Source organism: Mobula hypostoma, chromosome 26 (genome assembly GCF_963921235.1).
Source record: "Mobula hypostoma chromosome 26, sMobHyp1.1, whole genome shotgun sequence".
Classification (NCBI taxonomy): Eukaryota; Metazoa; Chordata; class Chondrichthyes; order Myliobatiformes; family Myliobatidae; genus Mobula; species Mobula hypostoma.
This window is the reverse complement of record NC_086122.1, coordinates 22,732,174-22,755,911: the sequence shown is the minus strand read 5'-3', so window position 1 is coordinate 22,755,911 and position 23,738 is coordinate 22,732,174. Positions and strand designations below refer to the sequence as shown.

Genomic DNA, 23,738 nt, shown 5'->3' with positions numbered 1-23,738 from the left:
TGTCACGAATCCTCCAAGAAGGAAGCCATCCAGAGTTTGTAACTGACTTGTAGCTTAAATAGCCGTCTGTCCTTGTATTATTATTCCATATTTTCACCATGTTGGGAACTATAAAGAACTTTCTCTTCGTGGGAAGCTTCAGCGGAACGGAACTTTCTTACACAACTCGAGCAACCGCGGAAGGTTAAAGCAAGCCCACCTTCTGTCGGGCTGGGTGATGTCACGTTCGCTCAGCTGTCCAATCGGTGAGCGGGTCCGTTGCTGATTGAGGTCCGTTCTCGAAGCTGCGAGTCTGCCTGACGTCGCAATGGAGACCATCCTGGAGCAGCAGCGCCGCTACCATGAGGAGAAGGAACGTCTGATGGATGTAATGGTGAAGGAGATGATGGTGAAGAAATCCACGGTGAGGAATTCAGGGGAGTCCCGCCCCTGGACACTGCCGTCACGGAGCCCGAGGTGGCCCTTTATGGCGGTCCGCTGAATGAACGGAGTGGCATCTCCGGCCCTTGCTCAGGAAGGCGATCAGGGATCTGCTGGTGTTGTGGAGACTAGGGCTGCTGGGGAGGGCTCCCTGCTTCTCTCCTCTCCGGCCCTTGCTTCCTGAACCCCCAATCCCGTGCCGCTTGCACCTCGGCCCTTGCTCCCTGCCCCATCCCACGCCCCCACCCCCCCACCTTACCATCCCAGTTTGTGGCACTTTGCCAACCTCCCCGGGGAGGCTCCGCGCCGACTTGTAGGGTCTCCACTCCTATCCCATCGCTGCAATATCCTGGACAACTGTAGGACAAATGTTCAGGCTATTCCCACCACAGAGCTACAATGACAATGATTCTTGTTACTGCGCTTTTTGTATTCTGTTCTACATTCTCTAGCTTCCTTGTCTTAGTCACATTTGTTATGTTGATATCCCTTCCCATTGCCACGGTCATTTAGTTTATAGTGATCATTATGTTCCTCCGATTCCCCTCGCACTTTCACCCTTCCTTTCTTTCATGGGACCACCACAACTGCTTAGCTGTTACTTTTTCTGACATCTCTAAATTGTTGCACAGGCAAATAAATCAACTTACCTTCCACCATTGTGAAGGCTTGTTCCCTCTTAATATCCTGGTTCAATTCTCAATCACCTGCTGATTTCTCTACGTTCAGATTTCTTTCCAGCAAGTGTTGGAGGTGCAACAGACCCTCTCACACAATTGCCTGCTGTCCAAGGGCTTCAGTACTCTTTCCCAGTGAAATATCAATTCAGTCGACGTTATTGCTCATCATATGGAGATCAAATGCAATAAGCGATTGCAGGAAACCTTCATTCAGTGCTCTAGCCTGAATTTTAATTGTTGCATCCCTTTTTGATGTTTGCAAATGTTGCTCTTTCTGCATCAGTAGCTTTGAGTATTCTAATGCTATAATTTTGAAATTTTCGAGTAGAAATGTTGCTTCTTAGGTATAGGTGCTTGATTTGTACAACAAAGATTAATTAAGTTTTGTTTCGTTGTCATTTAGAAAAATGGAAACATGGAGTGATTTATTTACCAAACAAGAAATCATTCCGCAGTTATTGAGTATCTTAGATAGTAGGGCTAGGATTTCAATTTCAATATTTGCTTGATTTTATTTAAGTAATTATTTTATTTTCTAGCTTCGAGACCAAATCAACTCTGATCATCGGGCCAGAGCAGTGCTTGATGTGAGTACTATCCCTTCTTATTTGCTGGTTGTTTTAAGACTGCTGCTGTTTAGTCCTTACATTGACAATCCATTGTATAGATCTCTAGATTTTTGTAAAACATATTGTTTGGACTCTGATTTGTAAAAGTGCTCTCTTATAAAAGTGTAAAACTTTTTTCTAGTGTAAACCATCTGAGGATTTGGGGTACTCTTTTATAGGACCAAATAGTTCCTCGCCCAATTTCTTTCTCAGTGATGGGCTTTCTCGGGTATTGATAAAGCTCCACTCTCAAATACCACATGACATTTCAGTAGAGATGGAGGCAATGTTTACCTGCAAGGGTCACGTGATAGGCAACAGTAGGGAGCTGAAACTGAAAATCATTCCTTTTCCTTCCTCAATGTGTTTTGCCACTGGATTGAGTCCTGCTGACTCAAGCACACCAAGAATCATCAGTGTAATCCAATGATGTACGTGCTCAATGAACTATTGCAAGGCTTCTCATTTTGAGCAGATGTTGTAGCGTTTCCTGCGTCCTGATTTCCCTCCTTCAGCCTATTCCTGCTGTCTTTATTCCTGTTATTCCAGTATAACCCATTAATATTAAAAATGACAATCAATTAAAATGGCTATCAGTTCAAGTACCATAAAACACTCAATAATTAGTCATTTAATTGGAGTCTATATAGTTATGGAAATGAAAGGAAAGGAAAAGAAAAAAAAGTTATAATAAATAACTTTTGGCCTTTAACGCTTTTAAATTAATGATTATAAGTGTTGCATTCTTGATTGACTTTTTTTCTTTAATTATTCAATTTGTCATGGTTTTTCAATGTTCTCATACATTGATAAAACATACAAGCATTGACAGCTGGGATGGGATTGAGGGAGTGTTGCTAACTTTTAAGAGGTTTTTTGGGGAGTTTCATAAACAATTTACCCAACAAAATGTAGCTGGAATGACAGAGACTGTAAATGGTGAACTAATACACCCTTGACTTCATTTAAGTGAGTGGCCATATTGCTGCTGATACAGGTCTGATATTTTTCAAATTTCTGTTTTACTGCTGACCTCCATGGGATCAGGGTCTCTGTATTTCCACAGGAATCCTGAAATTTGCTAGCAATTATGTCGAGAAATGCTGGCAGTCCTGTGCTGAATTGTGGGTGGAAAAATTTTCCTCAAAATCTAGTCCATTGTGTTTCACTTGTTAATGATAGGCAACTATGGAAGTTTCTAATATTACAGTAACTTAAAAACTACAAATAAAAGCTATCTTTTATTTTTAAGAGTTATGCAAGAATTAAGAATTTTTAAAAAATGTTATTGTAAGAACAAAAACAATTTTTTTTTGCTTCTGCTTTTGAAAGTTGTAACTGTCTGTAATACGGATTACTGTCCTTTTTTGTAAACGATTAAAATGTTATGTTTTGAAATGTATATATTTTCCAGAGATACATGGAAGTGGCTGGAAACTTAAGAGACTTGTATGAAGATAAAGATAGGTATTTGCTATTACTGAAATAAGATCTTCAGATAGAAATCCAGTATTGCAGTGTTTGGTATATGCAGCTCCAGTTTCTTTCCCCAGAATTTTTTGTTTGAAACTGGCAAAATATTACATATTACATCTGTTGCCCAAATAATAGCATAAACAGATTTATTAATGAGCATATTACTTCTCTCCATCGATGGCACTTTAAAAAATGTTTTCACGTTTATTGCCCTGCACTTTTACTCGTGTATGTGACTCTGCCTTTGGTTAGCTGAATCATAATTAAAACATTTAAACTAGTTTCTAAAATACAAATTTATTTTAGATTATTAGGTTATGAGGACATGCAGTCCTCTTTTGTTGTCATTTAGTATTTTCTTTAGTTTGAATGAGTAGCAGATATTTTCAGTGGTGTATTCTGACTAAAATCTTATAGCAGGGTTTCCCGACTTTTTTTTTGTACCATAGTCCAATATCATTAAGCAAAGGGTCCATGAACCCCTGACAGAGACTGTTCAATGTATTGATGACTGGATTTACTGCTTTATCTGTTTTATCTTCACTTTGTGCATGTTACAGTCCATAACTTTGTAATGGTTTTGTTTCTCTGGCAGTATGAGAAAGGATGAGTTAAATGCTATTTCAGGACCCAATGAGTTTGGAGAATTCTACAATCGGCTGAAGATGATCAAAGAATTCCACAGAAAACACCCAAATGAGGTTTGTACTCTCCCGAGTAATGAGCTTATTAGAAAGTTCATTCACAATTGAAGTGGTTGTGTGGCCATCACAGGTGAAGTCAATATTTTTCCCATTCCTAGCTGATCGTTATTTGAGTAGCTTGCTGAACCAGTCAAAGGGGTTGAAGTGTCATTTACTTGGTGGGTCTGATGTTACGTGACTCACTGTGAAGGTCTCTTTTCAACTTACGCTCTCAGTATTTTTTTTGTACAATTTATCTTCTTTTGCACATTGGTTGTTTATCGGTCTTCGTTTATGTATGAATTTTTTTTGTAGAACCTATAGTATTTATTTATTCTTCCTGTGAATGCCTACAAAAAATGAATCTCAAGGCAGTAAATGATAACATGTATGTACTTCGACAACTAAACTCTTCTCAGGCTTCCAGCTGTGTACAGATAAGCCGAAGAAGAGCTGTTCATCATATACACCGGGAAAGCACTAGATCCTACTACATATCTGCACTTTGATAATTAAGTTTACTTTGAATTAATGCTGTAAATGAATTTGAAGGTACGGTGGAATTTGAACTTCAATTTATGAATGACTAATGTCTCTGTAGTAGTTGAAGTTTTATATTTGTTGATAATTGCATATTTCTGATTGAAACTAATCAATATAAATTATATTTGACTTTTTATCTTTGCTACAGATAAGTATTCCAATGTCAGTAGAGTTTGAGGAGTTAATGAAGACACGAGATAATCCAAGTGAAGAAGCACAGAGTAGGTGGATAGTTCTGGGTTTCTGCGTTTTTTGTAATGTAATCATGGGTAATATTGCGTTCATACTGAAACCTATAGGAAAGTCAATTTCAGTATACTTAACTGTCTACAGGTGCTCAATTACCTTAAAATGCATGACTGCTTTTAATGATAATGACATATGAAGTGCTATTAAAACATTATCTTTTTTCCATTTATCCAAGTATAGTGGCTTGTATTCTTTATTATCTAATAACTGTCCTTGTTAAATATTGCCCGCAATTAATTGTTGCTATTAAGACAACAAGTGTATCGCATGGAATTCTTCTGCAAAAATTATTCCATCTATGGTATTTGTATACACATCACATCTTCAGTTTCCAAATGCTACGCAGTTTCTGTGTATCGTGCCTTGTCTTAAATATCTTGCCTTGTCTGAACCCACTTAATACATAGATCATAGAACACTACAGCCTTTTAACCTACTCCAAGATCAATTTAACCCTTCTGTCCCACAGAAACCCTCCATTTATCTTTCATTCATATGCCTATCGAAGAGAACAGTGTGTTCATGCCCACCATTCAGAAGGCTTGACCTGCCCCTCAGAGCTGTGCTGACTATTTCTAATAAGACTATGTTTTTCCAAATGTTTGTAGATCCTGTCAGGGAATCTTCTCCACTAATTTGCCGACCACTGAAGTAAGACTCACTGGTCAACGATCAATAATTCCCAGAATTATCCCTACCCCCATTTTCAAACAAGTAACATTTACTACCATCCAATTTTCAGATAGTGGACAGTGAAGACACAGGGATCATCGCCAACAGCACAGCAATCTCTTCCCTTATTTCCTGTGGTAACCTATGGTATATTCTGTCCAGCATTGAGGATTATGTGTTCTAATGTTTTTCAAAAATTCAAATACCTCTTTCTTAGCCTCAACGTGTTACAGCACACTAGCCTGTTCTACACTGATTTTGCATTTGTCGAAGTCCCTCTCACTGATGAATACTGAAGCTTAATTAAGGACCTCTCCTATCTCGTCTGTCTCCAACTCCATATATTTCCTCTGCTATCCCTAGTCAGTCCTACCCCCACTCTAGTCATCCTCCTGTTCTTTACACACATGTAGAACACCTTGAGTTTTCCCTAATCCTGCACGTGAAGATCTTCTCGTGTCCCTTTCTAGCTCTCCTAAATTTCTTCTTCAGCTCTTTTCTAACTATGAACTCTCAAGAGTCATATCCACTGTTTGCTTCCTGAACCTTAAGTGCGCTTCTTTCTTCAACTTGACTAAATATTCCAGTTCTCTTGTCAACCTAAACAATGTCCATATTTCCATTGTGCATTTCCCAGAGAACATCCAATCCCAAGGTCAAGTAGGTGGTCACCATCTCCAAAATTCTCACCTACTGAGAGATCTGTTACCTGACCAGATTCACTGCCTAATACTAGATCTAGTATGGGTTCACCTCTAGTTGGACTGTCTACATATTGGGCAGACTGCATACTGGACACACGTAACAAGTTCTGGTTCATCTAAACCTCTTGCACTAAGGAGGTGTCAATCAATATTTGGGAAATTGAAGTTATTCATGACAACAACCCTGTTATTTTTGCACCTTTCCCTGTATCCCTGTTGCTTTTGAAGGATATATAGAATACTCCCAATATAGTGATTGTTCCCTTCCTGTTTTCTCTTCCATCCACACTGACTCAGTAGACGGTCCCTCCATGATGTCCATCCTTGCTGCAGCAGTGATACTGTCCTTAATGAGCAATACCACCCCCTCACCTCTTTTATCTCCCTCCCTGTCACTTCTGAAGCATCTATACTCTGGACCATCCAGTAGCCCTTGTGACAGCCAAGTCTCCTAATGGCCTCAACATTGTAGCTCCATTTCCTGACCCATGTGTGCTCTAGGTTCATCACTGTTGTTCCTTCTGGCATTAAAATAGACACACCATCCATCTGACTCCATTTTATGCCCTATCCACTGCCTATCCTCTCATTTCATCTATCCTTACACCAGCTATTTCATCATCTGACCTGTCGCTAAGATTCCAATTCCCCTGCCAGCCTAGTTTAAATCCTTCCTAACGTCTTCAGCAAAGTTGCTCGCAAGGACATTGGTCCTTCTCGAGTTCAGGTGTAACCTGTCCCTTTTGTACAGCTCATACGTTCCCCAGAAGAGATCGCAGTGATTCTCAAATTTGAAACCCTGCCCCAGTTCTTCAGCTACATGCTCACATGCAAGATCATATTCTTACCCTCACTGGCACGTAGCACAGGCAGCAATCCAGAGATTACTGCACTTGAGGTCCTGCTTTTTAGCTTCTAGATTGCATTTGTTTCATTGATACTAATATGTATCATGACTCCTGGCTGCTCCTCCTTCCCTGTAAGGCTTCTATGCATAGATTACGTATTAAGTTATAGGCTGATTACACCATTAAAAATACTGTGTAGTTCACCTATGAACTGTGTGCAACTGTAAGGATGTTGTGAATATCATGGTGACTAGTTATGGCATGTAAAATTATGAAAAATAGTTTTCACATAATATATTTTAACTAATTTTTCCTTCTTCACCTTTTAGTATTGTGAAATTACTTTTAAGAGCCTCTCTGGTATCATAGTATTATAGTTGTATAGCATGGGAATAGGCCCTTTGGCCTAATCCATCCATGCTAATCAAGATGTCTTCCTGAGCAAGGCCCGTTTGCTTGCATGTGGCCATACTCCTTTAAGCCAAGAGTTCCCAACCTTTTTAATGCTGTAGACCCCTACCATTAACTGAGGGGTCCGTGGACCCCAGGTAGAGAACCCCTGCTCTAAACTTTTCCTATTCATGAATTGTCCAAAAGTCGTTCAAAAGTTGTAATCTTGCCTTCCTCTACTACTTCTGTTAGTAGCTGGTTTCATAGCCCAACAATCTCTCTGAAAATATCAGTGACTGTTTTAGCATCATTACTTCATAAAAAATCTTTTCTTGATTGTGATTGAAATGTAAGTAGAAATTAAATCCCAATTTCTTTTTGTAGATCTAGTTGAGTTCACAGATGAGGAAGGATATGGACGCTACCTTGATCTTCATGACTGCTATCTTAAATATATTAACCTGAAAGGCTCAGAGGTAAGTTGCATAAGGATGAGGAAGTTTCGTGGTGCTGTAGTAGTCAAAAACCTCGGTGCTTCTGTTTGTCTCTTGATGGACCTTGTCCAACAGTTCTCCATAAAGGTGATCATTTATATAGACACTGTACTGGAAGTTTCCCCACAAGTGAGAAAATTGAAGGTTATGCTGCCTGGACATTTCATGTTTTCCCCCAATATAACCCTAGCCTAATCATTGGACAATTTACAATGACCAATTAACCTACCAACCAGTACGTCTTTGGACAGTGGGAGGAAACCAGAGCACCCGGAGGAAACCCACGCAGTCACGGGGAGAACATACAAACTCCTTACAGGCAGCAGCGGGAATTGAACCTATATCGCTAGCACTGTGAAGCGTTGTGCTAACCACTACACTACTGTGCTGTCTCATGATGCGTAGTTCATGGGATTAAAGGAATAAAACCAGTAAAACAGAATGTTAGCATAACTGAGCCAATCTGTGGATTGATTTCAATGTTTTAGTTGTGTTTTAAAAGGATAATGTGCAAGGGGACTTGTTTATTGAAAAGTAAGCCCCATTTTCTGGATGTCCTTTAAATAAATGACCTTCATGAAACTTAAATATAAGATTCTATGATTTAATGATTTACACTTTGTCATAATTGGATACTGAATCATTAGTGTCCCTGGAAGGGTTTTGAAAATAATTCAGTATCTCTGTCATGTGTACAAATAAAAAAGTTAAATCACACATAGGAAAGTAGTTGCTATGTGGTCAAAGTACCTCTTGAAATGTTGTTATTGCTCCCCCTGGTGGCAAGTGGTTCCATCTCTATTTCGAGTTTTGATTCACTCTCAGGTGATAGCTATTCAAAGTCGTGAAGTAATACAGCACAGAAACAGGCCCTTTGGCCCAGCTAGTCCATGCCGACCACAGTATCCTTCCTGATAGCACCTGCTGCCCATGTTTGCCCTCTAATCCTCCAAGATCCTCCCCATCCATGTATCTATTCAAATGTTGCAACTGTACCCACCGTAACCACTTCCTCTGGTAGCTCATTCCAGGTACTCACTACCCTCTCTGCAAAGAAGTTAATTCTCAGATCTCTTTTAAATCTCTCATTTATGTTCCTCTAGTTTTGTACTCCCTAACCCTGGGGAAAAAGACTATGACCACCTGCCTTATCAATAGTTCTCATGATTTTATTAACTTCTGTGAGGTCATCCCCCATTCTCCTGCACTCCAGGAAATAACAGATTCAGTTTGGACAACTTCTCCCTCTAACTCAGATCCTCCTAGTCCAGACAGTGTCTTCAAATCTCTCCTGTTATCTCTCCAGCTTGACAAAGTTATTCCTATAACAGGGTGCCTAAAACTGTACATAATATTCCAAGTGTGGCCTCACCAACAACTTGTATAACTCAACATAATTCCTTTCTCCTGAACTTAATGCCCTAATTGTTGAAAGCCAGCATGTTAAACACTTTCTTCACAGCTGTGTGTACTTGTGTGGCCACTGTCAGCGGACAATGCACTTGTACTCCCAGGTCCTTGTGTTCCAAAAATCTCATCAGTGCCCCACCATTCGCTTTGTAAGTCCTACCCTGGTTTGACTATCCAGAATGCATCAACTCACACTCATCTAAGTTGAAATCTACTTGCCATTCCTCAGTCCCTCGCTTTGCAATTCATTGTAACCCGATTCACTATCAACAAGACTTCTTAATTTAGAAAAATCAGCAAACTTGCTAATCATATCGTGTGCATTCATATCCGAGTAATTTATATAAATGATTAATAAGAGGTGCCAGCACTGACCCCTGTGTACCTCCACTAGGCGCAGGTCTCGAAACAGAATCAAGTCTTAACCCAGGTGTTCTCAACCTTTTATATGTCATGGGCCCCTATCATTACCGAGAAGTCCGTGGATCCCAGGTTAGGAACTCCTGTCTTAGGTAAACTAAACAATACATAAACCACATGAGGTAATTTTGGATCTGGGATGTACTCTTTAGAATTCAGTAAAGCATGGCCAGAAGGTCATTGTGTTTTACTAAAGTTGCTTCGCAATCAGCTGATGCTTTCTAATAAAATAGCAGTGTTATCAGCATAAAAGTAACTATTTTGTTATCACATCAAATCAGAAATGACTATAACAAATGTTTATTTTCTAGAAATGTGATTACATTACCTACCTAATTACATTTGATCAACTTTTTGATATTCCAAAAGAAAAGAAAAATGCAGAATATAAACGGTAAGTGGTCAATTTTCGTATAAATGTTTGCCCCTCTGTTCGGACTATAAGTACTCCCCAAGTTAGCTATCACTTTCTTCTGATATAAGATGCAAGCATTTTATTAAATCAAAACTCATCTCCTAGCAGCATATTAATAACTGACCTGAATGACAAGGAGTTCCAAGTCATAGGTGTCGGCATTCTTGTACATTTGTTTAATTTTATATATAGGGCTCCATTCTGACCTCATGGAGTCATGCATTTGTAGTGCTCGAGTTCTTAAGATAGAAATGACATTATTGGAATTATATTAAGTAGCTTGTTTAATGGAAGAGCAAAGTTGCTGTTATTCATCAAAAGTACATATTCTTTTTCCTTTTCTTGAAGTTTCCATTTCAAACAACATCCATCTGCTGCCCTCGCAGTGCAATGTGTACAAAGCAGGGAACGCAGGGAGTTAAAAATAACCCAAGCCGGAAGCTTTCTTCAGGGTTTTTAATCAGAAAACTTTTTGAAAAGGTATTGCTGTTTCAAGGGCAAATAAGAGTGGATGGAGATCGATGATTTTGTACAGTGCATGCTTCAAGTTGAAATACGAATTAGCTCGCGCAGGAAGTGATGTTTTAATAAAATGAACTGCGTACAAAACATGGAAAGAACAATTAGAAGCAGAACAATTACTTTTATTTGTTCTACAGTTTGAGTTAACTTTTTTTATTTATATTACCTCCTGAAAATTAATTGATCGATGATCAATAAACCCTAGAGGATAGTTGTTTTATACTTATTTTCAGATTTGAACCAATGGTGTGGCTTCTAGCTTCACTTTGGTGCGGCACAAAGGACCAGAAGGGCCTATTCACGCTGTATCTGAATAAATAAATCAATCAACAAAGTGATTACTTTCCCTCCAAGACACCCTGGTTCAAATTAACTAATTATGAAGTAAACTATGAGTCAATGGTATGATAGAGCTGAAAATTCTTTCTTCTGTGTCCTGAAATACACTTGATTTTAGTCAGATTCTGGGTTATTTGCTTTTGATTGCAAGCTTCTAGAAAATAATAGAAAGCAGTTTAACTTGTTGCATTATAATTTGGAAATGTTTAGAAAAGTATACTTTCATAGCTGATGAGCAAATTGTGATTATGTTACAGTTTGGAGACCATCTCGAATCTCTGTGATATTTCTGTTATGTTTCATTTTTCACAATTTGAAATGCAAATCACATAACTTGGCAATATGAGTCAGTATGCTTTCTTTACTGCTAATAGCTGATCTAATTTTGGTCAAATTTTGTTTCTTACAAACACCACTCTGTAAATTTATATTTATATATTTTAAAAGAAATGTATTCAGTTCTTTTCCCTCACAGTGCAGAAAATTGGGGAGCATTATGTGTTGATTATATATTTTTTGAGCAGTCCAAGTGTCAGTATCTAGAAGTTTTGTTCTGGCACTTTATAATGGTTAGAGGAGGTTTAAATGAATTGTTTACTTAAAAATTGAAATTGAGATTCATAACTTGTTTCACTTAAAATCATTTAAAGTTGTTTGAATCATCTAAGCGCTACTTAACCAAGTGCCTTGTTTTTTAACTGTCACCCCATGTTTTATTCCATATAAAGTCACTATATGTTAAAAGACATAACACCTAGATAAAAACTCTTAAGGGTAGTTTGTAATTGCTTTAGGTACCTGGAAATGTTGCTGGATTATCTCCAGGATTACGCAGATCGAGTGAAGCCTTTATTGGATCAGAATGAGCTGTTTGGAAAAATACAAAATGACTTTGAGAAGAAATGGGAAAATGGCACTTTCCCTGGCTGGCCAGTATGTGGTATTTTAATAACTCTCAGTATTATTTGCAAAGACACATACCTGTGTGACTTTTTCTGCCAACTTCACTTAACTGCAACAAGGCAAATCTATATCAATTTTGTTTTTGTGTTTGTCATTTACATCTAGCCTACTACAATGTGTTGGATGTCCTGAGCAAGCCGTTAAACATTAGCTAGGTGAAAAATACAGCTCTGACATTCACCATTTGCAATATAATGTTTGTAGTCAAAATGGCAAAATGCCAGAAAAACGAAACAGTTAGTGTACAGTAACTTGTTGCCACACAAACACAGTCTCCAAACAATCCTAATCTGGAGTATCATTTTGCCCTAGTACTGTTAGTCCAGTGGGGTTTGTGGAGGAGTTTACTGATTGTATCCCATTCCAGTTTTATTCCTTTTTTCCCCTCTGGTGCCTATTAAAGATCAGTAAGAACTGATTAGACTCTTCTCCAACTATTTTCTGTCCTATTCACTTTCCACAGTCAGTACCAAGTTAATTAGAAGGAAAACAATAGCATTTCTATAAAGCATTTCGCAGATCTTTTTGAGAAAGAAATTAAGCATCATTTTAAGTCAAAGACTTTTCATTGGAACTTAAAAAGTAAGTCGCTGGTGACGTGAAGGATAAATTGTTTCTCCAAAATGCTGTCTGATTGCTGAGTGCTTTCCTGGCACTTTTGTGTATATTTCAGGTGTGTAGCGTCTGTCGTATTTTATACTTTAAGGCTAATTTGATTTGTATGTGCTCTTCCAGAAATCTTATAAAATTATAAGCTTGATCTAGAAAGTCAATGCAGTAATCATTGAGAGGCAAACAAGTCGTGGTAAAACTTATTGGTTTTATGATGAGTAGGAGGAGGGGATCAAAATTCCATGTCAGTATGAATATTTTTAGTACAGTATTATACAAGCTTGAATGTTTTCACAAAGCTGAGTCGTGGAACAGGATATTTATATTTTTTTTTCATTTTGCAGTCTAAATATTACTTTGATCTGCTCTTTCATTAAATGTGTGCGTTGAACTGTCACACAATTTAAAGATCTGAATAAAGTCATCAAGCATTGCAGCCTATTTATATTGCATTAAGAATTTAGGATCACCTTCTATATTTGCATCATTTAGTTTGATTGAACTTAATTGCTGTTTCTTTTGACAGAAAGAGACTAGCAGTGCCTTGACCCATGCTGGAGCTCACTTAGATTTGTCAGCTTTTTCATCTTGGGAAGTAGGTTCTTTTAATTATTCTTTTTTTGATTAGTCTACTTTAAAGGTTACATAATTTGAAATATATTGAGTTGGAAGGTGTTTGATAATTCAGTATAGCCATAGTTAATGTCTTTAAATGCTTTGATTGTTTAAAACTTCAATTTTCAGCCCATTAATGAAAATATTGAAATGTTTACACAATTACATGTTTCATACCTTAATTATTTATGTAGCTTCCTAAATTATTTCCTTTCTACTTCTTCAGAGGCTATTTGTTTGCATTGGGTCCATATTCCTCTACTTGTTTTCTATCTAACTGCCTTTCCAAATACCTTTAGAAGATTATAACAGGATCCGCCTGTACTACTTCCTCTGTTAGTTCACTGCAAATTTACCACCCCTTGTGTGGAAACACTTATCCCTCAGATCTCCAATGAATTTCTCCCTTTAAATTTCTACCCATTGTAGTGCTAGGTGTGCTGAAACCGTGTTCCCTGCTTCAAGATTCTTCAGCTTGAGAAACAATTTGCTTTTCTCCTCTGACATTTTGCAAGAATGACCCGATGTGACGTTTGGCTTTTGCCAATGTGTTGTACCTGCATGACAAATTTGATTCATCAGTGTGCATAAAATATAATCCCACTGAGCAACATTCATATTCATATAATGTTTTTTAAAAGATCATCAAAATGAAAAATCCCATACTTTTCCACAATACACTCTGCTATCTTCTAAAATGCTCTCCGAACACGCCCTCTGCTGGGACACACACTTTGGAACCATGTTGCAGTCTGAATGCCCCTGAAGTCTGACTTGTTAGCAAGCTTGGCTATATTACCCTTGGTCCTTTCATCTAAGTAATTAATACAGCCAGAGCCCTGGATCCAATCCATACAACCCATTGGCCACAGCCAGACTGAAAATGATCCATTTATTTCAATTGTCTTGTATTTGTGCTATCATATTAATATTAATTATAAGGACACACTTTATGTGGTAACCTTTTGTGTTAGATGGTTTTCATAACTGTTATTATCTTGAAATGTCAGGAATTGGCTTCCCTGGGGCTGGACAGATTGAAATCTGCTTTGATGGCTTTAGGTCTCAAATGTGGAGGGTAAGTGTTCAGATGAAAATTCATGGGGGAGAAAAACCTAATTTTTATTTTATTAAGCGGGAATACTTTGAATTGTGAAATGTATTAAAATGGATCCTTTTTTTCAGAACCTTAGAAGAAAGAGCTCAGCGTTTGTTCAGCACCAAAGGGAAATCTTTGGAGGCACTGGATCCCTCGCTGTTTGCAAAATCTAAATCCAAAGGCACTAAAAAGTTAGTAAAATATCAAAATTGATATTTATGTTGGTGTGTAAAGGCCATGCTGCCAAGTTTCTCTATAGATTTAACATGTATCATCAAAAAATTATTATTTTTATAAACAACAACTTTCTATCTGAATCTTGCTTCCTTCATCACTTCCAGGCAGTTGACTCATTAGCTATGATAACTGTATGACAAACAGCAGTGAAAGATTTTCTTTTACATCACCCACCCATGTGGTGAGCAATTGTAGCATCATTATTGCACATCTAATGGAAACAGATTCTGCACAAACAGGGGATGCCTCGATCTCCATTAATCAATTAAGCCACTTGATCTTAAATACATTTGCATACCTATATGCCATTTATAATTGTAACTCTTGCTTCGGCTAGCGGCCTAATATAGGGGGTGATAACTCCCGGCCTGGCCAAACTTAAGAAATCTCGTTTAGGTGGATGCTGCGCTGTGTATCCCCTGTTACAAATCAGTACCCCGAAATAACGAACAATACACAATTCTGTGATTAAATGATTAAGCTTTATAATTCTTACTTTGACTATATGGTTAGTAAAGAAACGAAAAAAAAGGGCCCAATCTTATTAAACAGTCTGTTGCGCAAAGTTTGAGCTCACTGATAAGTCTACCGTCCGCCATCGACCTCCTCCAATCGTCGCTGCCCTTTGGACCCTCGCTCCAAGTCCATCCCGTCCGGTGGTCTACCAAATCTCTCCATTCGCGTCTTCTCCCCTCACCTCTCCCCGGCAAAAGCCCGCGAAAAATCTTCCAGATTCACAAGGCGGAGCAACAAAATCCTGATTTGCTAACATGCATAACCAAAGTCCTGTTATCTCCAGCCATAACCCAAACATTGCTGCTACAGAGAAACCGTTACCTCAGCAGTGAATGTTACAGAGAAACCATTTCATTAGCCTTAGCAGTGAAACATTACAGAGAAGCCATTATCTTAGCAGTGAATCCTTACAGCGTCTTACATAATGCCAAAAATATAACCTTACAGTTTTGGATATGATATCTGGCCTTTGCTTTGACTTCGTCTATCATTCCATATTTTGCCCTGAGCATTGTAAATGTTGAATGACACACATAAAATGCTGAAAGGAACTTAGTAGGTCAGGCAGCATCTATGGAGGAATAAACAGTTGTCCCAATGAAGGGTCTCTATTTGAAATATCAACTGTTCATTCCTCTCCATAGACACTGCCTGGCCTATTGAGTTCCTCCAGCATCACGTGTTACTGTAGATTTCCAGTGTCGGCAGAATGTCTTGTGTTTGTAAATGCTGTTTCTCACAGCCTTTTTCTATTTACTTTTAAGTCTTCTAATGGAATAGTTCATTGTCACTGAGGTGTAGGTAGTTTTAATATCACCTTCCAGTGTATTTGACAGAATTGGATGGGTACTTGTTTTAATCCTTACCTGATTTTTAGATTCTGTTGACTTCATTGGAAAGTAAAATCAATTGTGTAAGATGGGTACACGGTCTGATCCCATCAGTTTCCCACCAGGCCTACTAGATCTACAGTTATCTTCTACCTCACCAAGAAAGCTTGTTGAACAAAGAGTTCATACACAACCAGAGTAGTTCTGCTGTGTATAGAGAAATGCAGCTGTGATCTTTGTGTTTATGTTCATTTGTCTGCTCGCTATAGTGAAGGTCAGTGAACCAGCAACCATACAATGTCTTGTAAGTTAAACATTAAAAGCACAAAGCTGCTGGTAGGCTGTATCTGTGCAGATAGAAACAGAATTAATGACTCGGATCAATGATACTTGATAATTTTTGGAATATTTTCCCCAGTTTCTATTGAATACTCTTTCTTTTTATTCCCGATGTGATATTGATACAGTGTTGCTGATACTAAATACTGTGAAATAGCTTGCACTAGTAAACCCATTGTTGGCAGACATTTTTTTTTGTTTGGACACTTCACAGCCAAACGATAATCTTGTCACACAAAGAGTGAGCATAGGGCTGATCTGTTGCAGGGTTTTTGGTTCGTAATGTTCCTCTACCACAGAAATGGTGGAGTCAGCTCTATATCGTCATGATAAGCTAAGAATGTAATATTCGGAAGTTTTCTGTATAAGCTTAACTCTTCATATATTTGATATAAGCATGATGTTACTACATTTCAGTTGAAAGTACCAATTGTTATTGAACCTGCTGTTTCAGTGGATCAACAGATGAACGTTTGATATGTTCATATGATATTTGGATGGCATGATACTATTTCTGTGTGTTACAATACATAGATTCAGGTAACACAATAGGTTCAGCATATTTTGCTTTTCAAATCTAGAAAACCCTAAAATGAAGCCATGATGTCAGCCCCTTGAAAATTAGAGCATGCATTGTCACCAAAGCCCTCGCAGTTAATAAGTTGAAAAACGTTTCTGTGATATGGGCGCAACAGTCGCGCTATTACCACTCGGGGTGTTTCAGAGTTCAGATCTGGTCCGGCTTTGTAAGGAGTCTCTGTGTGACCTCCCCGTGGAATGCGTGGTCTTTCTCCAGGTCCTTTGGTTTCCTTCCACAGTCTAAACACGTACTGGCTGTGTTAATTAGCCATTATAAATTGTCCGGTGATTCAGTGAGGGTTAATCGGGTTTCTCGGGGGTTACTGGGGTGGCGTGGTTCCAAGGGCCTCCTCTGCACTGTATCACTAAATAAATATCTATACTGTATCGGACCAGTAGTGTGTTTTGCATGAAATGAAAAAAAAAGTAATTAATTTCCCCATGCCAATAATTGTTATTTTAATTGGAACAAAAGCTAATGAATTGGGACTGCTGTGGAATATTATGTGCATATGGTAGAATTAGAGATAAGGGAGAAAGTCTTACATCATTGCATGCCTTAAAAGAATTCAAAATTCAACCATAGCAGCAATTCAGATGAATATTCTAAATGTTCAACATTTCATTAAAAAAAGTGATCATTCTGTCCTGATTTGATTCACTTTCATCTGCTTCAATAATATGTTTGTGTTCCATTCCTTCTTCCTTTGGCCGCCACCCTCCCACCCCAACTGCAGGGATTCAGAACGCAACAAAGAAATTGCTTTCCTTGAAGCTCAAGTCTATGAATACATCGAGATTCTTGGGGTAAGTTGACCGACTCTGTTGTTTGTCTGACCTTTCTGATGGGGGGAGTTTTATTATGGCCCTCACATCCCCTTCGAACCTACCCCCTCTCACTTTCAATGCATGCCCTCTGGTATTAGACATTTCAATCCTCTCTGTCTAGTCTATCTATACCTTTCATTATCTTGTAACCCTCTATCAGATCTCCCCTCAACTGCTGCTGCTCCAGAGAAAACAACCTGTTTATCCAGCCTCTCATGCTAGCACATGCTCTCTAAACCAAGCAGCATCCTGGTAAACCTCTCCTGCACCCTCTCCAAAGCCTCAACACCCTTCCTATACTGGGGCGACCAGAACTGTTTACAATACTCCAGATGTGGCCTAACCAGAGTTTTATAAAGTTGCAACATAACCTCTTGACTTTTGAACTCACTGTTTTGACTAATAACAGCAAGTGTCCCATAACCCTTCTTAACCATCTTACCGACTCGTGTAGCCACTTTCAAGGAGCTACGAACCTGGCTCCCAAGATCTCCAAGCTCAGCAGCACTGTCAGGACCACTCTTTTAATAACATCTCGATGGATGCTTGCTTTTTCCTGGTAGATCAAAGTTATTCTTTTTAAAATAATTGTATAAGTTACTTGTTGTATAATATAAAAGCTGATCTTGCACTTGCATCAAAAAAAAATGATAGAAGTGTGTTTTTTTTTTAAATGATTGCTGTTGTAGAACAAATGAAATGCAAAATTCTGATCTCTTTTTAATACTGTGAAAGCATTTGCAATTTGTTTGGAAATGGTTGTTAGCCAGATACTGGGTCTCTGCTCTAGGAAGAGGATATGAGACAGGTGCTTGCTAACAATGATCCATGGGCCAGGCATCCTGCCCAAGGAATATGTGATAGTGAGGCAGGTTTGTGGTCTTTGGTCTTTGAGCACATTTTCTGTATTTGAGAAATTAGAATCAGGTTTATAGGCATCAGAATATGTCATGAAATTGGTTGCGGCAGCAGAATAATGTAATACATAATAGAAAAAAAACCGAATTGTAGTAAGTGTGTATGTGTGTAAATAGTTAAATTAAATAAGTAGTAAAAAAATAGAAACAAAAAAAAGAGGTCGTTTTCATGAGATAATGTCCATTCAGAAATCTGATGGCAGAGGGGAAGAAGCTGTTCCTGAATCGTTGAGTGTGTGTCTTCAGGCTTCTGTACCTCCTCCCCTGATGGTAGCGATGAGAGAAAGATATGCCCTTGGTTATAGTGGCAATGGGGGTCCTTGATGGACATTGCTTTTTAGAGGCATCGCTTGTTGAAGGTGCTCTGGATACTACAGAGGCTAATACCCATGATGAGACTGACTAATTTTACAAGTCTCTGCAGCATATTTTGATCCTGTGCAGTAGCCCCCCACCTCAACTACTAGACGGTGATGGAGCTGTTAGAATACTCTCCCCAGTAACTGATAATTGATTTAATAACATTATTTTAAAGTGTAGATATTATCAAAAACATGTTTTGAGCTGTTATATTAAAAAAAAATTTGCTTATGAAGGATACCCCAATAAAAGAAACCTGTTGTCACAGTTCAAATTGCATCAGGTCTTAGGAGACCTAGTTTACCCCTTAGGTTGAAGCTGCTCCAAATATGCAAATATTTCCATGTGACCTCCTCTCTTGCTGGTCCATGAACTCCTCCCTGGTTTCCTTGTAACCCAGCAATGCTTAAAAAGGACATTATATAGATACATTGCCGAAAGATTTCACATAGAATATATAAGCTTATAATACTTAATAATCTGTAGACACTATATTGTTACTTTCCTAATGTTAAATATGATGGTTGAACGTGTACATTCACAAAAAAAAATTAAGTTTGGTAAACTAAACAAATTAGTTTTGTTATTTTAGTACAGCAAAGTATTTGTGGCCTTCTGAGATTTCTTCCATGTACCACAGGAACAGAGACAGCTCACCAGAGAAAATGTACAGCGCAAACAAGCTCGGACAGGAGAGGAGCGGGAGGAAGAAGAAGAGGAACACATCAGTGAAAGTGAAAGTGAAGATGAGGAAAATGAAATCATCTATAATCCCAAGAACCTGCCATTGGGTTGGGATGGCAAGGTGAGCTTTAGACAGGATCATAAACGATTAATTGGACCATTCTAATTTTTGCAATTAGTTGATTACTTATAAAATTATGTTTAACTCGAGAGAATGGCAATTTTTCTGTAAATCTTCATCAACTTTACTCTTCTGTGCTCCTATCAATTCCTTCGTTCATCCACTTGTATGATTTTAAAAATTGAACCATTCTTTGGATAATTTTGATGTATAAATTCCAGAGAAACACACCCAAATCCCATAAAATTTTACATGAATTGACTAAAAATGGCAAACTATAATAAGACCTAATATTTGATCAGTGGTGAGTCTTCTTGAATTAGTATTGTGTCATGGTATAGTGTAATGTAAATAAAGGAGGCTGCCACGTTGAAATAGTGTACCCCAATTTGTTTTGTACCCTTCTCTACACACATCCTATACTGTACTTCTAAATAATTTAAGCTCCTGTTGAAAATTATGTTCATAGAAATATAATGTTGAAATCAAACAACTGGAATCTTTGACAAACATGAGAAATTCTGCAGAAGCTGATAATCCAAAGCAACACACACAAAATGCTGGAGGAACTCAGCAGGTCAGGCAGCATCTATGGAAAAGAGTAAACAGTCGACGTTTTGGGTCGAGACCCTTCATCAAGACTGGAATGGAAGAGGGGAAAAGTCAGATGAAGAAGCTGGGGGAGGGGGAGGAAGAAGTACAAGGTGACAGGTGATAGGTGAAACTGGGAGAGGGGGTGGGATGAAGTAAAGAGCTGGGAAGCTGATTGGTTGAAGAGATGAGGGCTGGACGAGGGGAATTCTGATAGGAGAGGACAGAAGACTGTGGAAGAAAGGGAAGAGAGAGGAGCACCAGAGGGAGGTGATGGGCAGGTAAGAAGAGAAGGTGTGAGAGGGAAGCAGGAATGGGGAATGGTGAAGTAGAGGAGGGGGGCAATTAATAGAAGCTCAAGAAATCAGTGTTCATGACATCAGGTTGGAGGCTACCCAGACAATATAAGGTGTTGCTCCTCCAACCTAGTGTGGTTTTATTGTGGCAGTAGAGGAGGCCATGGACTTATGTCAGAATGGAAATGGGAAGTAGAATTGAAATGGGTGGCCACTGGGCCGTCCTGCTTTTTGAGGCGATGGAGCGACGGTGGTCGGTGAAGCAGTCTCCCAATCTATGTCGGGTCTCACCAATATATAGGAGGCCACACCGGGAGCACCGGATATTTACCCCCAACTGCCTCACAGTGAAATGTTGCCTCACCTGGCAGTACTGTTTGGGGCCCTGAATGGTAGTGAGGGAGGAGGTGTAGGGGCAGGTTTGGCACGTTCCACTTGCAAGGATAAAAACCAGGAGGGAAATCAGTGGGGAGGGGTAAGTGGGCAAAGGAGTCATGTAGCGATCCCTGCAGAAAGTGGGGGAGGGAGGGAGTGATGTGCTTGATGGTGGAACTCTGTTGGAGATGGCAGAAGTTACAGAGAATTATGTGCTCGATACGGAGGTTTGTGGGGTGGTAGGTGAGGACAAGAGGAGCCTTATCCCTGGTGTGGCGGCAGGAGGATGGGGTGAGGGCAGACATGCATGAAATGGAAGCAATGCAGGTGAGCATAGTGTTGATGGTGGCGGAAGGGAATCCCCTTTCTCTGAAGAAGGAAGACTTTTCATTTGTTCTAGAATGAAAAGCCTCATCCTTAGCAGATACGGCGGAGATGGAGAAGCTGAGAAAAGATAATGGCATTTTCACAAGTGCCGGAGTGGGAAGAGGTATAATCAAGGTAGCTGTGAGAGTCAGTGAGTTTGTAAAAGATATCCGTAGATTGATGTCTCCAAAGATGGAGATAGAAGATTGAGAAAGGGGAGGGAGGTGTCAGAAATGGACCAAGTAAATTTGAGGGCAGGGTGGAAATTGGAGGCAAAGTTGATGAAATTAATGAGCTCAATATGGGTGCAGGAAACAGCACCAATGCAGTCGCCACTATAGCGTAGGAAGAGTTGGGAGTGATGCTGGTGTAGGCTTGGAAAATGGAGTGTTCCATGTAGCTGACAAAGAAGCAGGCATAGCTGGGACCCATGCGACTGCCAATGGCTACACCTTGGATTTGAAGGAAATAGGAGGAGCTGAAGGAGAAGTCGTTAAGGGCAGTAGTTAAAGATAAAAAAGATCCAGAGTGGGCAGAAAACTAGGGCAGAGTGCCCAAGCAGAGAAGGAGGATTGAAGATGGGAGAAGGGGTCATTGGTACAGGCTGGAGTCCCGCCCAAAGAAACTTTTTAGCTGATGTATGTGGGGTTTCAATCCTGCAGAAAACAAATGGCTTTAAATGTGCCCCCTTTACAGCAGTCACCTGAATATTAGTAAAGATATTGCACCACCTCCCACGTACATGAGAGAAATCTGTATCTCAACAAAGCTAGATATCGTGTTTGGAGGCCTGCATGCTACAATGACCTGGAGAGTGTGTTGGCTGGAGTCATGACCTTATGCTTTGGCTCTTAGTAGGGTCACCCATGCCAAATAGGTCAAAGGGTAGAGGTCAGACTAGGAGTGATCCACCTATCTTCCAGGTTCAGGGGTTCATCTCAGGACGAACAACCCTGACTGGTAAAACAAATTGTTACGGAAACAGCAATGGTATACCTGAGTCTTCAAGACATGCATTACTGACAGTAGTGAAAACTGAGAGGAAGCTACTGAAATGATGAAGGAAGCCGTGAACACTGCCAGAGATGGAAGACCTTCACTACTGCCAGCAGTGTAACAGGCAAAAGAGAAGAGAGAGCACCTGTAGACAGAAAAGTGTATTTCATGTTTTGGTTCATCAGAACACTAGGATTAATAATCTATCCATTCCCTGATTCAGATGGAGCTAACCTTGAGCCAATAATAAAACAAGAAAATGCTGGAACAGGCTGCAAACTTGCAAACAGAATAAGAGAATGTTTACTGAATTTTCTGTTCTTAGTTCAGATTTGCAGCATCTGTAACTTTTTTGATTTTCCTAAATTTCAGACCACAGGCAGTAACACACTTCGCATGCATTTTTCCTTTGGTCCTGGTTGCTTTAAACCAGGGGTCGGCAACCTTTTTGCCTCTGTGGGCCGGATTGCGTATTAATGAGCAGACGGTGGGCCAGATAAATGCCATAAAAAAACTTGAAATATGGGAATTATCCATTTAAATATATCTAGTTATGTTTTGCCTCAAATTAATGAATAACGCATGCTAGAAAATCATTTGTGCTTAACCAAGGATGCCAATTAGTAATCAAAGAACTCAGTTTAGTTTTTCTGTCCCACCATTGTTGGTGCCCCGTCAGTTGTGATGCCAATTAGCTTCGACACATTAAGTTTCATTTCTGACATAATTTTCAGCAAAGCTTCAAAAATGTCTGCTCCAGTAACCGTGTCCTTCATAGGAATTAATTGAATAAACTCTTCAAAAATTTGAAAAGTTGAGGTCACTCCTCGCACAAACACTGCAAGTTGAGCAGTGTCTATCAAGTCTGTACTCTCATCAAGCACAATTGGAAAAAAGTGCAATTCATTGCAGGCACCCCTTAAACAACTTTTAACATCTGACATTTCTTCAACTCGCCGTGTGATCATTCTTACTGACAGGCTGATAGATGTAAATAAAGATTTCTTTTCAAGACAAATAATATCCACCACTGCCAGTAAACATTCTTTGACAAACTCCATTTGTAAAAGGCTTCATCTTTTCTGCAATACGTTTTGAGACTTCGTAGCTGGCACAGGTATTTCCTTCATTTTCACTGCTTTTACAGCACTCAGCGTCTACCTTCCTGCGTTTTGCATTCATTGCCATTGGAATTTTTTTCTTTGATTTTATTTCAAAAGTTATTCAAGTATCATAGCACATGTAAATATCTGGATATTTAGCGTGGATTTCTTGTTAAAACACAGTGACGCTGTTCCTGTTTACAAATTTGAACGATCCCATCTGAGAACCTACGCATGCACTGAGAGTATCTAATAAATATTCATAGGGTAGTCTGCCTTCCCGTCATTTGTACATATCAGTGTTTGGTTTGGAACAAAACGGAACCTGGGGCCAGTGTAACAAGACACCATGCATGTCCATCAGTGTGGTCGCATGAAACACTCAGAATAAGGAAAAATCGCTCGCGGGCCGGATAAGCAAAGTATCTCAATATTTGC

The 23,738-nt window shown here is 39.2% G+C and overlaps 1 protein-coding gene across 1 annotated transcript in view; it reads left to right on the top strand.

Annotated features, from left to right (window-relative positions):
• Window positions 1-243: 243 nt before the first annotated feature.
• sf3a3 (splicing factor 3a, subunit 3) overlaps window positions 244-23,738 on the top strand; it is a 29,926-nt gene continuing 6,431 nt past the window's right edge. Inside the window, exons 1-13 of the mRNA XM_063033963.1 lie at window positions 244-403; window positions 1,640-1,687; window positions 3,123-3,175; window positions 3,780-3,885; window positions 4,559-4,631; window positions 7,658-7,749; window positions 9,909-9,991; window positions 11,668-11,806; window positions 12,975-13,043; window positions 14,074-14,141; window positions 14,249-14,353; window positions 17,401-17,470; window positions 19,409-19,573. Coding sequence (XP_062890033.1) covers window positions 308-403; window positions 1,640-1,687; window positions 3,123-3,175; window positions 3,780-3,885; window positions 4,559-4,631; window positions 7,658-7,749; window positions 9,909-9,991; window positions 11,668-11,806; window positions 12,975-13,043; window positions 14,074-14,141; window positions 14,249-14,353; window positions 17,401-17,470; window positions 19,409-19,573 — 1,167 coding nt within the window. The 5' untranslated portion in view covers window positions 244-307. The remainder of the gene's footprint in view (window positions 404-1,639; window positions 1,688-3,122; window positions 3,176-3,779; window positions 3,886-4,558; window positions 4,632-7,657; window positions 7,750-9,908; window positions 9,992-11,667; window positions 11,807-12,974; window positions 13,044-14,073; window positions 14,142-14,248; window positions 14,354-17,400; window positions 17,471-19,408; window positions 19,574-23,738) is intronic.